Source organism: Leptonotus elevatus, chromosome 1, assembly GCF_054856555.1.
Source record: "Leptonotus elevatus isolate MCC_2025b chromosome 1, RoL_Lele_1.0, whole genome shotgun sequence".
Classification (NCBI taxonomy): domain Eukaryota; kingdom Metazoa; phylum Chordata; class Actinopteri; order Syngnathiformes; family Syngnathidae; genus Leptonotus; species Leptonotus elevatus.
This window is the reverse complement of record NC_141239.1, coordinates 17,021,271-17,047,543: the sequence shown is the minus strand read 5'-3', so window position 1 is coordinate 17,047,543 and position 26,273 is coordinate 17,021,271. Positions and strand designations below refer to the sequence as shown.

The 26,273-nt window shown below is 41.3% G+C and overlaps 1 protein-coding gene across 1 annotated transcript; it reads left to right on the top strand.

The window, feature by feature from the left end:
• Positions 1-1,437: 1,437 nt before the first annotated feature.
• LOC147181090 (angiopoietin-related protein 1-like) lies at positions 1,438-15,780 on the top strand. Its single transcript, XM_086078600.1, has 5 exons — positions 1,438-1,622; positions 5,950-6,788; positions 9,548-9,741; positions 10,848-11,118; positions 12,826-15,780. The coding sequence occupies exons 2-5, from the start codon at positions 5,987-5,989 to the stop codon at positions 13,014-13,016; spliced, it is 1,458 nt and encodes a 485-aa protein (XP_085934726.1). The 5' UTR covers positions 1,438-1,622; positions 5,950-5,986; the 3' UTR covers positions 13,017-15,780.
• Positions 15,781-26,273: the final 10,493 nt, after the last annotated feature.

Below are 26,273 nucleotides of genomic sequence, written 5' to 3'. Positions count from 1 at the left end.
ACAGATGGCTTGGTCATTTCGAGATGAGGTCAAAAAAGTGCCTGTACATTAATAATAAAATTATTATTTTTTAAATCATTTTATAGTTCATTGTTATTTTAATGTAATTATAATTACCTAACCTTATTTTAAAAAAGTACAATTAAATTGTGTTAATTGTACTGCTACTTTTATTGTCTTGTTTGCAGATCTTCAACTAAGGAAGTCAAGTCAAAAAAATTATTTACAATGTGTTCTGTGTGGCACTACTATTCTAAACACTGTATTCTGATTAATATTGTGTTCGTTGAATGAATCCACACATTTTTATCCATCTCACGGGGCGGCCATTTTACCACTTGCTGTCGACTGAAAATGACATCACAGTAGCGCAGGCCTCAGATAACGACCAATCACAGCCCAGCTTGCAAATGTCACATAACCAAAATAAAAAAAAAAAAGAGGTAAGCTGTGATTAGTCGATACCCTGAGCAACGATGATGTCATTTTCAGTCAACAATTGGCAAAATGGCCGCCCCTGAGATAGATAAAAACAGGTGGATTTTGCTGCTTAATTCATATTCCACAAATATAATATTAATCAGAATGTCATGTTTAGACCAGTGAGGGCACACATAATATATTGTAAACAACATTTTTCACTTGACTTTCTCTCCAATATATTGTACAGGTGTACCGAACCGAATGAAAAGTCTGCTGAGTGTCCACCCTTTCCCCAGCACTGGGATACATCATGCCCAGACACTAATATTTCTTCTACGCATATGGTCAAATGTAAACATAAACACAACTATTTATTTTGCTTTTACAAACCATTAAACATTTATCCATTCAACATGTGAAGATCATTCTCAATCACTCGCACACAAAACAAACACATCCCCTTTGTGGGTCAAGGACAAGCACTCTCACTCCATGCAATCACACGCTACCAAAATAAAAACATCCTGTCTTGAATATTACAAGCAAAGCTGTCCTCCCACGCGGCTGAGTACGTCTCCCCATGCAGAGCATCCCGATGCATCAAAGCCAGCCCCCTTCACATTTCAAAACATTTAGCTCAAGGGGCGTTCTTCTTGCCTGAATCTTGCCACTCATTGTCCTTATGAGCACATAAACACAGCTGCCAGATGCATTCTGGGCCGCCACAGGAAGCGAGGACAAATCCAAAACAGACCTCTGGTGATCATCAATTTGGTTAGAATAATAATGCAAAAGGGAAGGAGGAGAGTTTGATGCACAGCTGTACAAATCTATAAACAAGAGAAATACACAACACAATTCTTTATTCACCTTTTTCTAATTGTGGTCAAACTTAATAAGGAGGAGTGGCATGACATCACTGCGAGAAGGCAGGGCCAATCCTCATCTTTCCTGTGACTACTGAGGAACCCAAACCATCAGCCTCCCTCTTTTTTTTTTTGCACATGGACCACCCTCTTGTGTTCTCCTACCGGGCCGGGTTAGCTTGCGCGGCAGCTGTGAGCGGGCCTTCATTCTCAATGAGAGCAAAGACTCAGGGAGCGTGAGGAGAGCATGGAGGGTATGACAACTCAACGTAGCTGAGATACTGACCTGGATCCTTCAACCTGCATCCGCTGGACTCCTGACAACCAAGAGAGGTAAGAGGTCATGCTCCAATGTATTATGAAATGAATGAACAATAATTCATATGCACAACATTCTTAGCCGCCGTGAGCAATTCAAAAGTCAGGAGTCTGTTTGAAGGAACCATCTTTATATTTATTTTGACATTCTTTCTGCATGTCTGCTTGCGGACCTCCTCTTCATTAACAGTATGGACAAAGCTCATATGTCGTCCCTCAGGACCCGAACAGACTCTGATTAAATCCGTCTGTACCAAGAAAAAGAAAAAAACCTGCGGGGTAATTGGCACAGTCAATAACCTCAAGACAGTTTGATGTGAAAAACTGAATTCTCTGGAAAGTCATACTTTGTGCCATATGTTTGCTGGAAATGACTCATGGTAATCAACATCCACATCCGCGCTCAATGGAGTCAGCCAGTGGTCAGGAGAAGCAACCCCTGCAAAGTTTGGCATGTTTATTTGCAATGCCTGGATTGATATCTTCGCAGCTGTCTCGGTAAAGCCCTCGCAGGCGCGAATGACAGCGAGGAAGCTGTGTAGGTAAGGAGTGCCAACAGGAGTGTAGCCAGAAAAGTTTTTATTGGGATGGCCAGTGTAATTCTATAATAAATAAAGAAATGAAATATAATATAATAGATCAAAATAATGATGATAATAATAATGAAGAAAAATCACGGATTCTATCATTTTCCCTTAGTTATGGGGGTGGCCATGGCCACCCCTGGCCACCATGTAGCTCCGCCCCTGAGTGCCAATGAGACCCACAGCCCAGGACTGAGGAAAACACTGTCGCTCCTGTCAGGCCACAGCTTCCTCGTGGCATTCATATTAGGAGCTCCGAGACGAGCAGACGGGCCGATTGCAGAGAGCGGCCTATTGAGGGGGACGAGTGATGATTGCAGAAAGACAGGAAAAAGTACCCTGTGGGTGAAATGAAGTGAGTGACAGTGCCAAGGCGTTTCTGAGCTCTGACACATGGCCCATTTTCCGTCAAGTGTCTTTTCCTTGCCCTCAGATGGTTTATAATGTCATACAACAAGCAGATTATTGTTTACCATATATGACAGCCACAGGGAGTTGTTTAAAATGTATGCATGTCTGCGTAGACACTTTTTCCCCCTGTTACTAAGTTGTTGTGATTTAAACCACACGCGAAAACTTGACATGAAGGAGAGCATATTTTTCCAGTGACGTTGACAAAAGAGTATTATTCTGCCTTAGCAGCAGTTTGAGCTTCTGTAATGCTTTGGGATCTCTCCCATTAAGTGTGGTGCAGACTCATCAGTACGAGCACACATCAAGAGGTGACCACAGGAATGAGCCAACCAAAACCTTCTGTCTGTGTCTTGAGCTCATTTATTTCTCCCTTTTTGGCGTTTGTTATAACTCCTTGTTGGACTTGTTTGGACAAGCTCCACTGAGAAGTAGGCCGTGCAATGTTTCTTCTATGCCTTTACGCTCTTATAACTGCTAACCCAAATGGGATGAAATAGCTAACTCAGCACTGCCCCCCCCCCCCCAAAAAAAAAGAGACCCAATTTGGGGGTTTTATACCCAGTGCACTGAGGTGAGGATTTGACCCAGCCTGTTGAGTAAAGATTTTGATTCGACAAGTGGTAAAAACTAGCCATATACTGATGTGGTAAAGCGACCAAGAAATGCGTTCGTGTTTATTTTACTAGCCACATTTTCTAAGAAGAAGAAACAACTTTCCCTTGTCAGAGTTCGCCACAGAAAGTCACTCGCGTGATATGTTTGGCACATTTTTTACGCTCCTTCCCAACACAACCCACCCATTTATATCCAGGCACTATCGAATATTTTTACAATTGATTAATTTATTGATTATTCCATCGATTAACCGACGAATCAGATTTTAATTTCACATTTAAAAAAATAAATAAATTCCCCTTATTACTCTTTGTTAACCTGTTTGTTATACTATGTTACTCATTGTTTTCCAAATTAAAAAAAAAGTTTGCTTAAACACAGAAGATATTCAGTCTTCTTCCATGAAGGACTACAGAAATCAGTAAACAATTACTGTTGATATACTGAAATCAGAAGATTTGGACTATTTAAATTAAAAATGTCTCCAAACGATTATTTGATTATTAAAATAGTTGTCGATTAATTTGATCATCTATTACTTGTCGATTAATCGATTAATTTTGACAGCTATAGAGTCTGTATTACTAGCCATCCCGATTTGGTAAAAGTTTGGAATTTCTGATAAGGTCATTTTTCCTCTGATAGATGACCCCCCCCCCCCCACCCCCCACCCCCATCAATTGTTAGCGTTTTTCCGCCATTTTTGACCATGTACCGCAATTTTGTATATAACACTGCTACTATTTGCACTATTTGCACTATTTGCACTGTTGATGTTTCTGTGTAGTTCTTTGGGCCAAATGGATGTTTGGTTGCTGTTATTCATTTTTATTTTATTTTTTTAAAGGTCATGGAATTTTCTGCCAATTGTGATTATCTGCTGCTGAATTCCTTAAAAATCCCAATCTTTCAACAGAAGATGCCACCACATAAAGCCAAACAGTACGGGCTAATGCATACTGTGTCAAAAATGGTGACCAGCTTCAACAATTCAGACCACCCAAATCTAACCTTCAACCCATTCTGCTGGGTCCAAATGAACAATTAACCCAAACTTTGATAGCAGTAACTCAATCTGCTGAAAATTCACAGCTACCCAGCAAGGAGGTTATGAACAAAAGCAAATTTTCTCGTGTGTAATTTATCACCATGGCCATATAGACAGCAGACGGCCTTCTGAATAGATGCGGCCCGTTGTGCCAAAGTCAGCTCAAAGCTGGCGGCCCATTAGCCCTACTAGCAGAGCCAAGCCTGCTTATTAAAGGAGGGAAACATCTTTTACTTTTGCACACTTGAACGTCACCCGCTTCTTCTCCATTTGATAGCCTGTCAAAACCAATAAGAACCAAAGAACACACCCGCTCCTGCCAAAATTGGACTCAATAACGCAGCACTCATAAATCAGTCATTCCTCCTAACCCCTGCTGCTTCTGAAACCCATCAATTTCCTCTATTTCTAACACAAATTCAGATTTTTTTTTTTTTAAACATTAGTACCAGCCAAGAAGGAATAGCACACATTGAAAGGAGTCTGAGCAGCCCAATAAATATATTCCTTTTGCTCTGAGTTTGATTTTCCTTCTGCATGCTAATCCTCATCACAAACCAGTGCAGGTAAGCTAAGGTTCATGGCAGCTCGGCAGACGTATTCAAAACAGATCTCAGCCCTTGCACACACTCGGACACCTGATACTGATGTGGCAAGGACTATAATTAAAGAGAACCCACAAGCAAATGCCCTGAAAATATGATTCTTGAGCATTTTTGGTGGGTGGGTGGCATGTCTCAAACTTAATCACAAATGAGCCAGAGGGCCTGTTTGCGAGGCGCTTTTTGATTGCTTAGACTGACGTCTTTACCATATTGAGCTGGAGTTGGACTTTTACACGAGTGCCTTACCATTTATTGTTAGTTCATAAAATGTATTTTGCATTACAGTGCTGCTATTAGCAGTTAACTGCGAGATGTTTGCTAACACAAAAGAAAAGTGTTTTGAGGGAGAGCTACATGTCCGTAAGGTGATTCAACTTCCTTTATTAACGTCAAAATGATGGGTGTTGTAGGTAGGTATGTGTGTGATTCAGTAACACAAATAATCAAATAAAGACATCAGTACACAATGAATCAGTAAGGTAAACGAAACAAACAACGCCTCAATCGAGAATAGCTTGTAAAATATAAATGAACTTGGCATGAATGGGCCATCGGCACGCTAGCAATGGTAAGTAGCGGCCCACGGATATGAACACCGTTCTACTAACCTACACAAGCCCCGCATTAACCATAAACATTATATATTAGGCTGTGTCTTTGCTGTTAACGCAATACTCACTTATTTATGACGCACACTGACCCAACTACGTTATCTGCACACCAACTTACGCAACTTAGCGAAACGATGCGATCTCAACCAAACTTAGCAAGCACGCTAACTTCTGATTGGCTACAGTGGCTGTCAATAAAATGGCAAAATCAATGGAAGTGGAAAACAACTGGTTGTGTATAGCTACTAATGAGTAGCATTTGGAAAGTGCCCAGCTGGTTTAGGAAAATACAAGGCCGTTTATGAGAAGGAACCAACTTGAATATTTATGAGAATGTTATAAATAGCAACCAGTGACACACACATAGGACTATTAGAAACATATGAGGGACGGGGTGGAATTTCCTCACAATTAGGTAATAAAACCTCTGAGCAAAATGTTCTTTACTTTTCCTTGTCTTCACAGAAATCTTCGTTTATGGTGATAAATCAAGAGCGAAAGAATGGGACCTGGAATGTGGAGCTTGTTTACTTTGTTTGGCCTGTCCCTCTGGAGCAACAGCGAAGCCCTATTCAAAAACCCCATCCTGTCCCGGGCACGGCGAGCTCCAGAGGCCAATGGAGACAAATCCAGGTGCTCCTACACCTTCCTGGTCCCTGAGCAGAAGATCACAGGCCCCATCTGCGCAGCCAGCGGTCCCGTCCCAGACAAAGACCGAGTGACTCGCCTTGATGTGGCCGCAGTGCGTGACCTTCTGTCAAAGCAAAGGCGGGAGATGGAGACTCTGAAACTGGTGGTGGACGTGGACGGTAACCTGGTGAATGAGATGAAGCTGCTGAGAAAAGAGAGCAGGAACATGAACTCCAGGGTGACCCAGCTTTATATGCAGCTGCTGCACGAAATCATCAGGAAGAGGGACAACTCACTGGAGCTGGCTCAGTTGGAGACACGCATCCTTAACGCCACTGCTGAGTCACTGCGTCTGTCCTCCCGTTACAAGGAACTGGAGGCCAAATACGCTGCTCTCTCAGCGATGGTCAACAACCAGTCGGTGGTGATCGGCGCTCTGGAAGAAAGTTGCATGAAGATGGAGGACCGTAGACAAGAGCCGCCACCACTTGGCCCTCCGATGGTGCACGTGGTGCCTGAGAACATTCCTGTTAATGTCCCGCGTATCACCAATGAGATCCGAGGGGATAATAGCGGAAGCTTTGCCCGCGAAAGGGGCTCTCGTTCGGGGCCGTCACCCACAGGCGGCACCCTGGAAGTCCTGAAACCCCCTCAGACAAACTTTAGTGCTGAAGGTGAGTAAATATACACATCAAATGATCATATGAATGAGTATAAGTATCTGGATACAATTCAAGGACGGTTTGTTTTAAAATGAAACCATTCGATTCGCTTCCATTCAGTCGGATAATGATTCGATTGAATATAGTCCGTTTATGAGAGTGTGATACAATTCGTTTCTTGTTGTCATTTTACAATACGAATGAACTTGTCAGTATTGTAAATAAGACATTTCCTTCCAAAAATATATACAGTAGTACATATGTACATATATTAGTGCTGTCAAGGGATTGACATTTTCCTAATTAATCACAATAAATCACGTTTACCTCTACTTTCCAGAGGTGGGCGTGCCAATAAATTATCGAGCGTTCGACTTTCGGAAATCGTCATAGTCGGGACACCCTTCATTGTCAATCCGTCAAAATTTCAAGCCAAACCGCATTGTAATCATCAATCCGTCATTGCTCAGCAGAATGAGCGTCCAATCGTCCATCAATGTTTCTGTCATTCGAAGTGGGCATCCATCAATGCTCCGTCATTCGTCAATTCGTCAGAAAAATGGGATGCCTGGCATTGACGGATTGACGATTACATTGACGAACCATGCTCGGTTCGTCAATTTTTCGAACTTTCCTATCAATCGTCAATAAAATGGGCGTCCGTCATTGACGGATTGACGGACCTTCTGTCAATAATGACGGAATGGCCACCTCTGCTATTTTCTACGAATAGTGTAACAGATATTTGAGTAAAATCTTGGAATTCATCTAAAATCCACAAATACAAAGTATATTTTAATTCAAAGACTGTTCTAATAGCTTTCTTTGATCCCTGAATACAATTATTTAACTGTTGAACAAAACAGCTTTACAGGTTCTTATATTCTTCTCATAGAAACAGCTGTCACAATGGCCCAGTGACGCAGTGATGTTGAAAATTTTTTAAATGATGTACTTATTTTCAAGCATTATGATTGACCCTTATTGGAGATTTCAATGGATGCATTCATTCATTTGCAGAGCATTCACTACTTTACAGGTCAACCATAACAAAATTATACACACTCACTTTGAGTTCAGCTGCAGGTGGTCTAGTGGCCCCGTTTTCAAAGGTCAACGATCTGCAAATTCAGCTGCAGTTTCACTCCTTGCTCAACAGAAAGCGTAGAGACCCGTATGGAAATAAAAATGTTGTAATGTCTAAACTGAGGCTGGGGACTTAAAGCAAAGCAAAGAAAAACCTTACCAGCTCGATTTTGCTCATCAACAGAAATTCCTCGCACATTTAGCTCACCCTCACCCAAGAATAATAAAGTGTGTAAGGTTTCTGTGCAGCTGTATGGAAATTATTCTTTTGGAGACTGTTCCATTGCATTGCAGACATGGACCAAACCCAGACTGCCATGATAGGCTCAAACCACTAAGTGCCTCTGGGATACCAAATCCAGTGCTTAATATTTCATAAACTATGCCATGAAGATGTGAATAGACTCTACAGTATCTTTAGGTTGTTATTATATCATTAGTTGCATAGGGTTTACCTTCATGTTGACTGTAGCACACATGATTGTGGGTGAAAATCCTGAGCTAAAGGAATTATCTTGATTGAAAAGCAGACATTCTGTATACAATAGTTAAGGAAGGAATGAGGGTAACTAATTCATAATGTGACCTAATTAGACCCTCTTTCCTCTGCTTTTTCAGACATGTCGCTGTGCAGACTTTGATAAATATGTTTTTTTTATTACTCTGCCAGACCATGAGAGTTAGTTTGCTCAACCAGATATCAACAAAAGGCAATGTTTTCACACAAAAAAAAGTCATAAAAAAGCATTTCACCCAAAGCTAGGGCTTTGGTATAAAAATTGGAGGGTCCCCTGAATGATCCTATGTAATCTCCAACTGACATACACAATTGAAAGAAAATCCAAAACATAAACTTTGTAGAGTATCCTGTAATAGCTTGCAGGAACTAAGCAGATGAACAAATTATACTCTGCCTAATTCACAGAAGCCTAAACTCACATCTTGTTTATGTTTCTCCAACAGATTTGTATAGTATTTCAGGTTGTTATACTGCCAGTGAGAGGAAACCGTTATATTGAAGACGGCTGGTTCTTCTGGAAGCAAGCGGGGAATAATGCCTTTAAGATGGCCCAGTGTAGAGGACACCAATTAATTTTTATCTCACAATCAGAATTTATCTCGCTTCTTTTCTTGAACCACTTATCTGTTCATGGTCACAATTAGTCCTTTAGCCTGCGCTGGTTCCAATCGATCAGTGGGTAGTTTGGGAATTCTGCATTCCATTTAGTGACAATTGATCCAACGTTATGCAGTATATTTAATAGTTATATAGGCTTAATTAAGACAGAGAAGCTGCTTTCGAACGTAAGTCCTCTATTGTAAGCTTTCCTGACCTAGTAAAAAAAAAAAAAAAAAAGTTAATGTCCATTAGATTGACGTGTTAGATATAAACATGCAATCAAAGCAGGAGAGCATAATTTACATAATTTTCAAGCTGTTATGTTGATGGGGTACAGTGGGGATAACTTACAGATTTACAGTATAGACAGCTAGCTAGCTAGCTAGCTAACTAGTTTGTTATCTAAAGATAGATAGATAGATAGATAGATAGATAGATAGATAGATAGATAGATAGATAGATAGATAGATAGATAGATAGATAGATAGATAGATAGATAGATAGATAGATAGATAGATAGATTTTGATGATATTCTTTAGCATTTTAGTTGTTCTATCCCTAAAGGTCCATTCCGAGACTGTCTGGAGGCTCAAGAGGCCGGCCACGTCACCAGCGGCATGTATTTGATCAAACCTGACGAGGCAGAGAAGTCCCTGCAAGTCTGGTGTGAGCAGGATATGGACAATGGAGGCTGGACTGTGATTCTTAGCAGGAAAGACGGCTCTGTTAACTTCTTCAGGAACTGGGAAAATTACAAGGTGATTGCACTGACACTTTTTGGTGTTTCCTCAACCTCAGACTGCTTCAGCCAGAGATAACAGTGTTGCCTTTGTGGGACTCGCAGGAACCTTGTGGGGGGACTATTTCCTATAGGTCAGAATCTGTGTGTTTTCGTTGTAAAAAATATAATGCCGCGTCAGCAGTGTTATTCATCCCAGGCTTTTTAGTTTGAGATTTCCATTATGAAACATTAGCTGGCCCGCTGGAGAGGTATGTTCCACAGCACAATCTGTAGGGGCTTCTTTCCAAAACCGCTACTACTTTGGTGCCTTCCTGCATGGATGGCTGGTTAGTTTAGTGCATACCACAACATATAGGCCCTCTCATCAAAGATCTGTGAGGAATAGGTGGAGTAAATCACTGATGCAAACCTTGGTTGGCCATTCAGTGTTCCATTCAACATGAGAATGTCTAAGTGGGGGTTAAATTGCTCCCTCTTTGGCATTGATTTGCCTTTGCGCTTTCCCACAAAGCCACAACAAGCACGCACACATTCATTCACATGTACACGCACAAAGCCCAAGAGGGGAGGGGTCACACTGAAACTCGCCATCTTTTATCAAATGCTGGCTTACTTTACTAATCCAAGTCACAAACCTCAACCATGTTTACTGAGTAAAGTGTTCTAGAGGCATATGGCCAGACTACCGGATTCTTCGGGCCAGTTTTCCTCTTAGTGATTGATTCTGGTAGGTTGACTGGACTAGCTTTCAGAAGACTGGTGGTTATTTTCCTAGAATAATTGTTCACATCTTTTGCGTGCTAAAGTAATAGACTGGAGCCTGTGTTCCTGTGTCATAGGCTAGCAAAAAAAAAAAAAACAGTTGCTGATAGTGTCCCTGCTATTGATGGGCCATGAGGTCATTCTCTTCTTTTCCAAAGTTGGGGACCCAAAATATTAACCCAACCTCAAATCCTCAACTCAATGCACTAGGTATAAATAACTCAGCATCGGCTCTGTCCCATTTGGACCTAACGCTGGGCTAGCTATTTCACCCATTTGGGTTATTTTTAAGAGTCTAGTAATCATAATCCTTTTCCATCATCTTTCTGAAACATTCATTTTCATCTTCCTGTCACTCAGAGCGGGTTCGGAAACACAGATGGGGAGTACTGGCTCGGTCTGGACGGCATTTACAAGCTGGGACGTCAGGGCGACTACAAACTACAGGTGGAGCTGGAAGACTGGATGAACAAGAAGGTGTACGCTCAGTACAGTAGCTTCCACCTTGAGCCTGAGAGCGAGGGCTACCGTCTCAGGTTGGGCACTTATCGAGGCAATGCTGGCGACTCTCTCAGCAGCCACAACGGAAAACAGTTCACTACTCTGGATCGAGACAAGGATGCCTTCTCAGGTACGCATGAGACTGCTCAGCTTATTCTGCTGTTCTGTAACTTTGAGCTAAATTAAAAATGTGAGTGGAGAACAACAGCATGGATACATCACAGCACGCCATTACATCACCCTTCAAACAAGAGTAACTATAAAGATGATGACATTAGAGCAGACTGCATACAGTGTATGTAAGGTCAAACAATCCATTACTGAGTCGACCTCTGATTTGTTGATTTTAGAAAGATCCTCATTTGCTTTAAATTTGGCACAGTTAGAGGGAGGCGACCAACATGGTATGTACTTGTAGATGCTGGAGATCAGCCCCTACAAATTACATTTAAAAGGAACTGCAAGAAGCTCTCCACTTCTAGATAATGTAAAGTTATTCGTTATGGAGTGGGCACTCGGAGACTGCCTTCTACCACTGATTGTGCGTCCGAGTATGAGAACAATTCCCATGCCGCAGCACAGGGGCTGTTTTAATAAATATAATAACGATTAAAATAAATAAATAATAATAATAATAATAAAATAATAATAATAATAATAATGAATAGCAACAAATTACAATGATGATTATAATAATAATAATAATTTGTTCGATTATTTTTTTTCTACATTTATTCAGAGTAATTGTCCCATACATGACATGACATGTTCATAACGAAATACAATGACCTCCACCACACACATTCGCAGAGTTCATAATCCGCCTGCCTGTGTCTTGATCAAATCCACCAAAATCACGTTACACCACCTGTGCCACAATTTAGACCTGCTTTTAGCTAGTCTAAATTATATTCTACTGTCTGTCACCAAAATGTCAGGTGCGCTGGGGGCATGTAATAATAATTTAAAAAAATAAAAATAAAAATCACCCAGAGAGGGGCAAGGGGCCTGCCAAGTTCCCCAACACAAAAATGCATGAATGAAGGAAGATGTTTTTATGCCGAACGCACGTGCGCCATTCTGATGCAGCTTTTGAAACCATTTGGAAGTCATATGAGAGCCAACCGCAAAGAGTAAATGTAAACAAAAATTGGACAAGCGTGGCAATTGATCAAACTCCAATTTGGTGTCAGCGGCAGCGCCATTGTTGTTTGTCTGACATCTGATTATTATTATATCCCATTAAAGGGGAGGTGCATCATTTTGTTCACGAATAACCCTCAGCAGAACTTAAGCCTCGTTGAAAGGCAGGCGTACCAATTTGCAGCTTCCCTAATTATACAGCATTCATTCATCCTTTCATATTTAAAAATGTAAAACTGCCATTCATCAAGCACTTGGTCTTGTTTAGTTGCCAACACAGGCTGGATATGAAGCTGTTGTAGCGTCGGTTGAAATAATAGAAGCTTTACTGGTGGTCTGAAATTTCTTTTAATCCCTTTTTGGCTCGTATACAAACCTCGTACACTGAAGAGCTAGAAAATAAAACCGTCTAGATATGCACTGTCGATTACCCTCTAATCCTCCGTTATCCATTTTTGGATTCTATCAAAATAAAACTTAAACTCAACAGGAAGTTGAAAAAAATAAGAGCTCAAAAATTGTAGACAATTTGGCAAAAAAGAAAAAGTCCTTTACAGCTGTATATTTTAAATGCGATTTTCCAGTAAATATTTGAGGCCACAACGAGAAGAGATCTCAATAAAATGTTAATTGTTAACTACATAGACAATTTCACACGCTCTGTCTCATTTGTCAACCCAATTCCCCGTTGCAGGTAACTGTGCCCATTTCCACAAAGGCGGCTGGTGGTACAACGCTTGCGGCCAAGCCAACCTCAACGGCGTGTGGTACAGCGGAGGCGTCTACAGAAGCAAATTCCAGGACGGGATCTTCTGGGCTGACTACGGTGGAGGCTTCTACTCCATGAAGTCCGTCCGCCTGATGATTCGGCCCATCGATGGATGATGAGACACTGGACTGTGCTGGTCCACACACCAAACTTGAACCTCATTTTAAAGGGTGATGTCAAAGGTCACCATTGACAGGAGGGTTAAACCAGATCAACATCAGTGGTGTATAGCCATCCCTCCTCTTACAGATTGGACTGCTCTGTTTATATGTACATGCATATCACTATAGAGACATAGGGAGAGTGGGGGCATTTTTATAAGATATATTGTTACTTTATACAATAATGACATATGAAGGAAAATTAAGAACTGCAGGTGCAGTTTTATCAATGTTGCAGCTTGCAACATGTCTGCATAATTCTACAGCCTTTGTTTCCCTTAATCCTGCTATATCCAAACAGCAGCTGTAAGGATTAAAATCTTAATACAGCGTTTCCTACCTCACCGCCAATGTAAACATCTGTAGGAAACGCACGTTTTTGGCATTTAACTTGTGCCATACTTCTTGGAAACTGGAAAATTCCTCCTATCTTTATTTGGACTCGCCCCCTCTGAAATCAAGACCTGTCATTTACACTTAATATGTTACCTTTGTGAGATATGTTTAACTACTTTTTGAGCAAAAACTCTAATTTATATGTACAATTAACTTATCAAAACAGTGAAAAGGGCCTGGTGTCCTGAGGGAAAGGTTGTGTAGCAATCATTTTGTGTGCGTCCTCACATATGTATATGGACAATTTGGACATGTGTTGCTTGTTTTACTCATTCAACCTTTGATTTTGGAAAGACTCCCGGAGGAGCAATAGTGGAATTGCATGTTGTTTTGCAGAGTTTGAAGAGTTATAGGCACTTAGACAAACAACGAGAAACACATTTCACGAGGCTAGACATGATGGAGTGAGAAAAAGAGCAGGGGGTGTATTGGGATGGAATCGGTCCAGGTTTCCAAGTTATTCCCACTAGCTCCCTTTTAAATACACAGACATTTACATTCTTTCCACACAAAAACTGCTTGAACTGTATGTTTTCTTCCATCAACTAAGTCACGGGTCAGTGTTCGCGACTTTGCGGTAAGCTCTGATATGAAAGTCAAGTCAGCTGGTGAGTCGGCCTGATTGCACATCGGTCTTCGCACCCATCACTTTACAAGGGTCAAATCAAGCCTGCCAGGCAAACAGTTACAATAAATTAAAAGCTATGTTGGATTACAGATTTTGCACAATGTAATTGTTCATGAGCGAGACAGTTGCGGTGGATCGGGCATCTGGTTCGGATTCCTCCTGGACGCCTCCCTGGAGAGGTGTTCCGGGCATGTCCCACTGGCGGGAGGCCCCGGAGACGACCCAGGACACGCTGGAGAGACTATGTCTCTTGGCTGGCCTGGGAACGCCTTGGGATCCCGCTGGAGGAGCTGGTTGAAGTGGCTGGGGAGAGGGAAGTCTGGGCCTCCCTGCTAAAGCTGCTGCCCCCGCGACCCGAGCTCGGATAAGCGGCAGAAGATGGATGGATGGATGTAATGGTTCATGAATTAGCGGCCCCCTTTTGTTTACTGCGTATCAAATGATCTCACTTGTGCCATTACGCCATTAACTAAGGAACAGTTACAGTTCATGTGTTTTATTTTTTGTTGAGATTACATGCACATTCCAAGCTTATCTTGTGGATGTGAACCGTGTAGATAAATGGTCATATTAAATCGAGTGGAAGAAACGGATTGTCTTCATGGAAAGAAAGTTGTCAGACCAATCTTCTGGAACATTCTGTACTTAAGTTTATTGAAATGTGGAGGGTTTTTTTTTTTTGACACTCATGGTTGTTGACAGAAGACAGATATATTTCGCAATACAATTTCTTTCAGAGTGCTAACACATTTTTGTGGATAAGCGGAATTGACCAATTCATCAGTTTGTGTATGACTCATAACCACAATAATTTATTATATGTTGATAGTATTTGTCACACCATTGTTTGTTTGAACAATGAGTGGTTTGCTTATTTTGTGCATATTAGTGCAAAATCATTCATAACGTTTGAAAGTGTATCATCTGCCTGGAAATGACTCAAAAGTGGCAAAAAGACTTCATAAAATGAATATATTTTCAAGGTTTTTATTTTTTGTGCCATTTCCAGTCCAAAGACACCATTCAAATTCACTTTTAATTCAAATTTGGCACAAACGTTGGTTTAAATGTTGGTTTAACTGTATATAATTTGGGGTGTAAAATAGATTTTGTAATTGTATGTAGTAATTTTAGATTGACTTTGTTGAAACTACATTTAGTTAGTTAGTTTAGTTATTTTTGTTAAGTGACAGTGTGTGGGATTTAGTGCCATCTATTGGTGAACTAATGTAATGCAATGATTTTGAAGCACGTGCACTACGGTGCCTCAGAGAGACCATACTTCGCAAGTCTACCACCAATCACTACCAATTATTATTAAAGTGAATAGTAAGAGTAGCTACTGGCTAATGATGAGTTATTAACATTGTTTTTTAGTTTTAAATCATATTTTAGCCGTTTATAATTTAGTTAACTCAGTATGGCTGTATGAATAGACCTGTATTCTTATCTGTGTTACTTTCATGAGAAAGAGCAACGGGTCTGTCTATTCATTCTGTAATCTAAAAGGGAGGTTTCCGGGGCTATGTCACCTAGGGAGTCAGGCTCATTATTATTGTATTCTTTTAATCTGATTTATACCCATGGGAACGGATTTTCTTGTAAACAGGTGTGTTGTGGGCTGACCTTTTTCTGAACCCTTTTTGTGAATAAATAACGATGTGAGCTGGAGAGAGGGAGCCACATCAGAACAGATGATCGCTTGGATGATTTGTCAATGTGGACCAGAAGCTTCTGGTAATTAAATCTTTGCAAAGGAACTCCTTCAACAGAATCTCACCATTCAGTTAATTGAACACGCAAAGAGTACAATACTTAATATTGTCTACTCTAACACTAGCAAGAACTCACTGGAGAGGCTAAGAAGAGCGGCTAGCATGAACTAGCTGGAGTGGCTAAGAAGAGCGGCTAGCGGGAGAAGATAGCAAAAGCTAGCGAGAGCAAAGCAGAGGGAGACGAATGGCAGGATCTCAAATCACAGGAATCGCGACGACCACCTGCAGGTCCCAGCTGTGGAAGGTATGAGCGGCGGTCAAAACATTGGGTCCGACACTCGACCCAAGCAGCACCGGGGCTTACTACGCTCGTGATGTTTCCTGCTTCAAGAAAGATGGTAGCAGAACATATCAGCCTCCTGTAAGGTGTGACACGACCTATATAATATAATTAGCGATTACTAGACTTACAAAATATACAAAAATGTGCATTGATGTGATACAACTTTTTTTCCATAATTTGAAATTAATTGTGGGATTTTATAAGGAATGAATAGTTTAACAATAGATGGTACTAAATCCTACACACTGTGTGTTTAAGTAAAATTGTGGAATCCTTTGGGTCGTTTCAGTTTTCAAAAATTTGGTTTAAAGTATGACATCATCATAAAAGATGCAGCAAAAAGTCCCTCATAAAGTATTTGCAACCTTTTGGTTGTATGAATATTCAAGGACCTTCGGATATAGCAGTTTGAAAACGTGGCAGTCCTCAACCCTCACTTGAGTGGTCACTTAAGCCCCGTCCACACGAAAGCCAGTTTCAATGTATCCTCACAAGTTTCTTACCGTTTAGACCGTTCGTCCACACGGTGGCGCGGTTTCGGAGCTTGAAACCGATCACTTTTAAAAACCTGGCTCCAGAGTGGACAAATTTCAATACGCGCCCCGAACGCGTCCGTCTGGACACCACATGCAGGACACTCCTCCAGTGATGACGTAATGGTCGCAGCTCGATGACGACGCATTGTCGCACATTGATGACGTATGCGCCAATTCTCGCGTGACTGCGCGCGAACCGTCAGTCTGTCAACAATGACGGTTAGCCGTGTCGTAGTCGCTTTGCGCAGCCTCCTTAGCTTGCTTATGCTTTTGCAGCAAAATATTTAGCTTCTTTATTCCCACGTTCAACAAGCGGCATTGTACTTGAATCACCCGCCATTGTCACTTCTGTGTTCGTCTTTTTCCATGTTGTTTTGATACATGCAAAGCCATGTTTGTTCTGTAGATTGCAATAAAGTTAGAAAAAAAAGTGTTCTTCTTCTTCGCTGATTCTTCTTCTAGGCTTTCCGTTAACTCGCTGTGGCTGCGCTACAGCGCCACTCCAGACTTGGCATACACATTACAGCCGTTAAACGTTCTCAGCGTCTTCTTTTGGACACACGCAAGTCTTGAAATGCTTCTGTATGTACAAGATTTGTTTGAGGAACGAAGCCCGCTTTGCTTCCGTCTGGACGGGGCCTTAGTGAGACTTCAGTGTTTATCGAATTCCAATATTCCACCATCAGAATGGTATCACCCAAGGAAGACTTGTTAAGGAGGATCCTAACGGCTCCATGCTGCATTGCGAAATTACATCTGCCAGTGACTCATTGGCCCACAAATGCTAAGTTTGTGTCATCAACAGACAGGATGTGAAGCTGTTTTCACTGAAAATAAGCACCACGACTAATTTATGACTGTAGTGAAGCAGTTAAACCACCTAAGAATGTTTGTTCTTATGTGCCCTTTTGATTTAAAGCCGAACAGACACTTGTTTAAAATGGATACTCATTTGAAAGGATCTGGACAGGCTCAGTCTGCCACAGACTGATGTAGTTTCCACTCTGAGTTTGTTCAAGCGATTTTCCGTGTTGCTGTCAAACACGGCGACGAGTGCTGAGATTGTGAAAAATGGACTTATTTAATATGGGTTTGTTCAATTGTAGGGATATGTTAACTAAGCAACGAATACAAACAAAGGAAAACTGGAGACATGAGAAGCATGCTGCTTGAGTTTCAGCAGCTTATTAGCAGGCACATGTTGAACGTGTCTGTTAGTGAGAAGAGATTCACATAGTTCCCATTGTTAAAAGAGAGGACACGCTGGTTTAGTATGTTTCCTTCACATGATCATATAGCAAACACTCAGAACACTGTAAAGTCAGCATTAGTCTGTCACGGTTGCCAGTGGTTTTGGACTCAAGTGTGGGGAGGCAGAGCGAGGAGGCTGAGTTAAGTCCCAAACAAAAGGGTTTTATTATTTAAACAAAAACAAGGTGGTGCACAACATGCCACAGGAAACAACAAAAACAACAAAGTCCTAAATCGAAGCAAACTCAAGTGGCATGACGAGGAACTGGCAAGACATGGGGGAAACGACAACGGACGGACAAAGACTCAAATAAAAATCCAGACGGAAGCAAAGCGGGCTTCGTTCCTCAAACAAATCTCGTACACACAGAAGCATTTCAAGACTTGCGTGTGTCCAAAAGAAGACGCTGAGGACGTTTAACGGCTGTAATGTATATGCCAAGTCTGGAGTGGCGCTGTAGCGCAGCCACAGGGAGTTTACGGAAAGCGTAGAAGAAGAATCAGCGAAGAAGAACACTTTTTTCCCCTAACTTTATTGTAATCTACAGAACAAACATGGCTTTGCATGTATCAAAACAACATGAAAAAGACGAAGAAAGGAGAAGTGACAATGACGGGTGATTCAAGTACAGCGCCGCTTGTCGAATGTGGGAATAAAGAAACAAAATATTTTGCTGCAAAAGCATAAGCAAGCTAACGACTATGACACGGCTATCCGCCATTGTTGTTGTTGTTTTTTTTTTGTTTTTGTTTTTTTTATTGTGCAAACCTAGTGTAGTGAGTTAAGAGGAGCGACCAGCGGGGCCCTCCCCAACCGGGCGGGGGCAGGAGGCACACCGGCCCACCAAGCCCCCACCCACCCCACCGGGCATATGGGACCCGTCCGGCGGGGCGATAGGGCTCACCCCCCGGATACTGGGTCCCGCCCGAGGTGCCAGGACGCCCACCGGAGCGGGGCGGGCACGACAAACCCCAGCCACCCCCGTCGGCCCCCGTAGCACCGAGACCCGGGCCATGGATGGAGCCCCCGGCCCAGGGGAGGGGAAGGAAGGCGTACCGCGGAGGGGGAAGGGAGGGGGGAAGGAGACGACAAGAAGGGCAGGGGGCAGCGGCAGGGCCGCAGAGAGAGGGGGAGAGGAGGAGGAAGGGTGACGAGGGAGAAGGGACAGGGAGGCGGAGGATGGGCGGGGAGAGGCGAGGAGGGAGAGGCAGCAAGGTAGAGGAAGGGGGAGGGGAGAGGGAACCACCGGGCACCCCGGCGGCCCACAGGCCCCGAACCGCGTCGCCGGGCCCAGAGCAACGGACCGCGACGGACCGCGCCGGAACGGCGCCGCCCCCGACACCAGGGAAAGCCCCGCAACGCAGCACCCCCCAAGAGACCCAGGGAACGGCCAAGACGCAGCCGCCACCCAGCAGCCAACAGAGGGGCAGACCCGCCCACGCCCAGCCAGGGGGGACAGCACCCACAGAATTAACCCACTGGCATGCCGTGAATCCGAATATCAACCCCTGGTGCCCATCGGAGGCGAATCCGCTCGATCCCGCTGGCAGCAGCCGGGTTCCTGACTATAGAAACACAACCATTAGTTACAAATTGCCTAATACAGAAACATCAATGCAAGTTATAACGCTGCTGTGGCTCTCGCTAACAGGCAGAATTAAAATCCAAGTTTAGGTTTAAAAATTCTATATACGTAGACCATGTTTCTTTAAATTTTGACATTTGGTTTTTATTTGAGGCAGATATTTTTTCCATTAAAATATGATTTATGAGGAGGTTAGACCATTGGTCGATATTCAAAGTTTGTTTATTTTTCCAGTTAACAAGAATTGTTTTTTTTGCAATAGTAAGGGCTACAAGTATAGATTGAAATTGTTTATGTGGTAAATCAGTTGTTGTTAAGTCACCTAGCAAACACAAGTTTGGAGAGAACGGTATCCCACAGTCCAAGACAGCGGAAAGTTTTTCTAAGACTTTAGTCCAGAAACACATAACCGGAGTACATAACCATAAAGCATGAAAATAAGTGTCTGTAGTGTTTTGTAAACACTGGAGACAAATGTCGGAGTCTGAGACTCCCATTTTCTCTATCATATATTGAGTAATGTATGTTCTGTGAATAATTTTATATTGGATAAGTTGTAAATTTGTGTGTTTTGTCATTTTAAAAACGTTTTCACAAACTTGAATCCAAAAGTCAGATTCCGGAGCTATAGACAAGTCTGTTTCCCATTTCGAGATGGGTAAAGACGTTTTATCAGTATATGAAAGTAACTTATATATTTTTGAGAGTTTTTTTGTTGTTGTCGGAGAAAGCTTGGTAATATCTTTAGCTAAAACAGGCGGTTGGAGCGTACCCTGGAGTGTTGGAATTTGTTTCTTTATCATACTTTTAACTTGCAAATAATGTAAAAAGTTTCCGTTTTTTATTTTATATTTTTGGAGCAAGGATGTATATGATATAAACATATTATCTGAGAAGAGATGGTGGAGATGTGTAATTCCTTTCTGCTCCCACACATTCAAATAAAACGATTGGTTGTTAATTTGAAAGTCGGGGTTATGCCATAGGGGAGAAAGCCCGCTGGGCTCCACTTGGGCTTTTGTCATTTCTAGTGCCTTCCACCAGGCAGTCAGGGTGGCGGAAATCATTGGATTTTTAAAGCAGTTATGTCGCTTAATCGATGTTGTAATAAAGAGTAAATCTAGGAGTCTGAGGTTATTACAATCCTTCTGTTCTAGTTCCAGCCAACAGTTAGTATCTCTATTGGGTTGTGCCCATAAAATAATATATTGTAGCTGGTTGGCTATATAATAGTGCATAAAATTTGGTGCCTCTAGACCTCCTTTGGATTAATTTTTCTGAAGAGTAGATAGACTAATCTTTGCTTCTTTTTTTTTTCCAGTAAAATTTTGTAACGGCTGAGTCCAACAACTGGAACCAGTTAGCCGTAGGTTTAAATGGAATCATTGAGAAAAAATAGTTTATTTTGGGTAAAACTTTCATTTTAATAGTGGCTATTCGTCCTATTAGAGAAATAGGAAGATTATTCCAGCGCTCCAAGTCACTATAAATGCTATCCAGAAGTGGAGTGAAATTTAAATTAACTAAATCAGTTAATTTAGGTGAGATTTTTATGCCTAAGTATTTTAAATTACCTATAGGAAATGAGTAGTATGGGTCCTGGCTTGCAGGGTTCCATGAATTTTCTGTAATAGGTAGAAGTGTTGATTTTGTCCAGTTAATAGAATAGTCTGATAACTGTGAGAATTTAGTTATTAAGTTAAATACTTCCCCTAACGAAATAGCAGGCTTTTCTAAATAAAGTAAAATATCATCGGCATATAGATTAATTTTATGTTCTGTTACCCCAGAGTGAATTCCTTGAATCATTCTTTCCTGGCGTATGGCTAATGCAAGCGGTTCAATAAATATTGCAAATAATAAAGGCGACAGTGGGCATCCCTGTCTTGTGCCTCTCTGTAGAGTAAAACTCTTAGATATAATCCCATTAGTAGTAACAGTAGCTTTAGGAGAATCATATAATACTGACACCCAGTGAATAAATGACTTCCCAAAGCCAAATTTATTTAAAACAGCAAAGAGGAAGGACCAGTTAACTTTATCAAAAGCTTTTTCTGCATCCAATGATATAATAACTGCCTTTTTATCATGCCGCTGTGACATACTAATAAGGTTAAAGAGCCTTCTAATATTATTAGTAGAGTGACGCTCTTTAATAAAGCCTGTTTGGTCGCTATGAATGATTGTCGGGATTACTGTTTCTAATCTAGATGTAAAAGCCTTAGTGATAATTTTAATATCAGTGTTAATTAGTGAAATCGGACGGTAACTTGATGGAAGGGTGGGGTCTTTTTCTGGCTTTAATAAAAGTTTAATTGCTGCTGTATTCATGTGTGGGCGTATCCGCCATTGTTGTTGACAGACTGACAGTTCGCGCGCAGTCACGCGAGAATTGGCTCATACGTCATCAATCTGCGACAATGCGTCGTCATCGAGCTGCGACCGTTACGTCATCGCTGGAGGAGTATCCTGCATGTGGTGTCCAGACGGACGCGTACGGGCCGCGTTTTGAAATCTTTCCACTCTGGAGCCCGGTTTCAAAAGTGATCGGTTTCAAGCTCCGAAACCACGCCATCATGTGGACGAACGGCTTAAACGGTAAGAAACTTGTGAGGATACATTGAAACTGGCTTTCGTGTGGACGGGGTCTAAATACACCAACACTAATGAGACACACCTGGGGAACACAATAGGCTGAAGGCAGCGATTGGTCAGACACACTAGGAAGGGAAGAAACACACAGGTGGACGTGATCAGACATAACGAGACAAGGGGAGAAATCAGGAACACATGACAAACACCAACCACAGACAAAAACAACAAACACATCCATAATAAACAAAATCTAACCCCTACAAAACCAAAACATAACATAGTCACTCAACCGGAGGACTAATCCATAAAAGCACAAAATTCCATTCCACAGTTTGTATGAGAGCTTATCGAAGGCTTCACAAGCACCAAAGGACACACTGTTTATTTGTCATAAACCCGCAAGTCACTTAGGAGAAAAGAATAACAAAATACTTTGTTAGTTTGGATTCATAATGCTTTTTAATTCAGTCAATGTAAACATTAAACAAAAATGCTGGACATTTGTGTTTGGTGGATTATTTTTCTGCTGTAGGAAATTCAGAGGAGATTCATGCTAACACTGTAACCTATATTTTATACCTTTGGAAAGCCAGTCATGTTTTCTGGTATTTATTTATTTTTTAGAAATGTGTTTGTGGGATGACCTATACAACCGAGTATGTGCACTGGCCAAGCATTTACTAAATTACTATCTTTGCCAAAAATGCATTCTCAGAAAAATAAATGTTCAGGAGATCTCTGTAGTGTATGGAAGAACCATACACTCCTTGTGGTGGTCACCATCCTCGTCACACACTGTGGGATGTCTTTCAATCCCACAACCTTAAACCAAAACTTTTCACGTCGGCCAATGTGGTTGTCCTCTCACACATAACAGACAGCACACTAAAGCTGATCCAACGTCAGGTCATTTGAGTCGAGATCACGACTGTTGACATGCCACTCCATTTGTTTTTCGAGTGGCAGGTCATACATTTGCCTTACCCAGCTTAATTCATTTTTTAGTAGGCCTGTACCACTGCCACGTTCCACATTATAGAAACCGTCAATAGCCTACCAAACAAAAACACAATATAACAGAATGCAGCTGTGTGTACATCATCTGAAGCAGTTTGGAGTCAACATTGATCCAATAACATGAAAAAACATGACTTTTCCCCCCCAACAATATCTTGAATTTTTCAAAATGGGAATACAAAACAAAACAGCCTATTGACACATGTAGCATGTTTGTATACAGAATATGTTCATGCAAAGTAAAATAACAAAAACAAAAAACCTGCATGTCCAAAACAATCTTTTACATACATATACAACATGTCACTATAACAGTGCAAACATAAGGATGTTTATGTGAACATCCTCCGACAGTTCCATGATGGAATGAATTCTACGGTGACAATTGGGGGACAAGAGTCTTCCTCCTTTCCTGTGTGCGCAGGTGTCAGGCAGGGGTGTGTACTTGCACCAGTGCTCTTTAACTCATTCACTGCCATTGACGGCTATAGACGTCGAAAAATAATTTTTACTATTTCTAATAGTTTAACATTTTTTTCCACTTTTGTTAACAAGAGTATGAAAACCTAGAATTTTTGTTATTGTACATTTAGAACAGATATAAAATTTGTGATTAACTCATTCACTGCCTTTGACGGCTATAGACGTCAAAAATAAATTTTAACTATTTCTATTAGTTTAATTTTCCCCCCCACTTTTGTTAACAAGAGAATGAAAACCTAGAAAAAAATACTGTAAATTTAGAACAGATATAAAATTTGTGATTAATTGTTAGTTAACAAGTGAAGTCATGTGATTAATTACAATTAAAAAATGTAATCGCCTGACAGGCGAAAATTTATTAAAAATAAGGAAAGTTTAATCGTAATTATTTACATGATCATTTTATATCTGTTATAAATGTACAATAAAAAATCTAGGTTTTCATAAAAAAATTAAATAAAATGAAAAAAAAGTTAAATTAATAGCAATAGTTCACATGAATTTTTGACGTCTATAGTCGTCAATTGCAGTGAATGAGTTAATTGTGAGTTCATTATTGAAGTCATGCGATTGATTACAATTTTAAAAAATGATCGCCTGCAAGTAACAACCAAACTGCACACGGTAAGTGTCCTCAAACTGCAGTATGAGGACGACTGTGCTCTTTTGGCTCACAGTCCAGAAGATCTCCATACTGTTCTTAACGCAGCAGTTCAGGCTTACAGTAGACTGGGACTGACGATCAACACTGCTAAAACTGAGGTTTTGTGTCAGTGGAGCAAGCCCCCCCCCCCCCCACCCTCCCATACCACCTACCTTCACTGCCGTTGGTAAAGTCGTATCATCATTTTAATACCTGGGAAGCATCCGCTCTGAGGACCTACAGCATTGACAATGAAGTCCAAAACCGTCTGTGGCAAGTATCAGCTGCATTTGGGAGACTTTCAAAACTAAAATCTACATCTCCGCACACAAGTGTCCGTATATCAAGCTGTCTGCATCACCACCCTCCTCTACAGCTGTGAAAGCTGGGTCACTTACAGTCGCCATATGAAGTCCTTGGAGCAGTTTCACATCCGCTGTCTTCAGCGCATTCTACACAGTAAAATCGGAAGTGTAAATTTAACTCCCATAGTGTTAAATGTAACACTTTTAATGAGTTTATATCGTTCTCGCCAGTTCCAAAAGTGTAAAAATTTAACTCATTGGTAGAGTGAAATTACAACACTCATAGTGTTATTATTTGACACATAAAAGTGAACTTTTTGCACTTTAAAGTGTCATCTACTTTCACCTATCAGTGTTATTTTTTAACACTTAAAAGTGTTATTTCCTTTCTTTTTTTTGGTATTAATTTCTCACAGTTTTATTGTCACTTTCAACCACGAAGTGTTATTTTCATTCCCTTTTGTGTTAATTTCTCTGTTTTAGTGTTATTTCTTGACAAGTTTGTATTTTCCAACCCAAATGGAGACAGTGGGACTCAAACTTAGGACTTGGTTGGCAACGACACTAACAAGTACGCCACGAGATTTGTTGCCGCAAAATTCTTTCTTGTAGGCCTAGTTCCCGCACGACTCACGGTAAATGAGAAAAGAGAGAAAAGAGCCCCGATGTATAAGGTAACTAACTCAGCCTGGAGTCAATGAGTTTGACTCGCTGAAATAACACCACCCGTAGAGCTTTTTCTTCACTTTGAGTGTTCAAATAACACCCAAATCAACACCCAGTAATGCAAAAATAATTAACACTAGATTTTTAACTCAATTTAACACTACAGAATTTGCTGTGTGGGACTCACTTGGCGTGACCGAGTGCCTCACACACACAGAACAGGCTGCAAGAGTATTGAGGCCACCATCAGCTGCGGTGGCTGGGTCATGTTCTCAGGGTGCCCCAAAATCGCCTACCTCGTAGAGTGTTTTATGGCCAGTTACACCATGGCCAACGCTCTGCTGGAGGCCAGAGAAAGCGCTATAAAGACCAGCTGAAAATAGCCCTTAAGAAGTGCTTGATCAAGCCTGTGGTCCTTGAGAGTGTGGCTGCTAAGCGAAGCACCTGGCGGCAACTATGCTCAGTTGGGATCCAAACACTTGAGTAGGAGAGGATAGCCAGGATGCAGCAAAAAAAGACACAAAAGAGCCAACGCAGCAGCTATTGCCAGCAACTCTACTACTACATACACCCGCCCCACTTGTAACAGGGCCTGAGGATCCAGGATAGGATTATACAGTCACCAAAAAAACTCACCGTTAGACAGAAGAGGACGTCATCATCGTTTTTGATGGACAACTACAACAAGCAAACATAAGGAAAAATTTAAGAAAACAAAAAAGGCAGTTGATAGAAAAAAACAATGGCATTTAACTCATTTGCTCCCAAAACGTAAAAAAATGTTCTATTAAAAGTGTCCCAAAGACGTATGTATACGTTGTTTTTATTTATTTATGCTAGAGCATACAGAGGCTTTGATGCAGCCTCTCAACTGCAAAGAACAGGTGAAGAAATAGTAAGTTATTACACAAACGGCCAGCTGGTGGCAGCAGAGCAGAGGAAATGGACCAGTACCATGTTGAAAAACCCCTCAATTACTCAAAATTCTAAATAGATTTGTGAATAATGATTAAACTTAGCTATATTCTAATGCTAACTGCTGCAAAAC

Coding starts and splice junctions, on each gene's coding strand:
- LOC147181090 (XM_086078600.1), top strand. CDS start 5,987: ATGGGACCTGGAATGTGGAGCTTGTTTACTTTGTTTGGCCTGTCCCTC. Junction 9,742..10,847: donor GGAACTGGGAAAATTACAAG/GTGATTGCACTG, acceptor CCTGTCACTCAG/AGCGGGTTCGGAAACACAGA. Junction 11,119..12,825: donor AGACAAGGATGCCTTCTCAG/GTACGCATGAGA, acceptor TCCCCGTTGCAG/GTAACTGTGCCCATTTCCAC.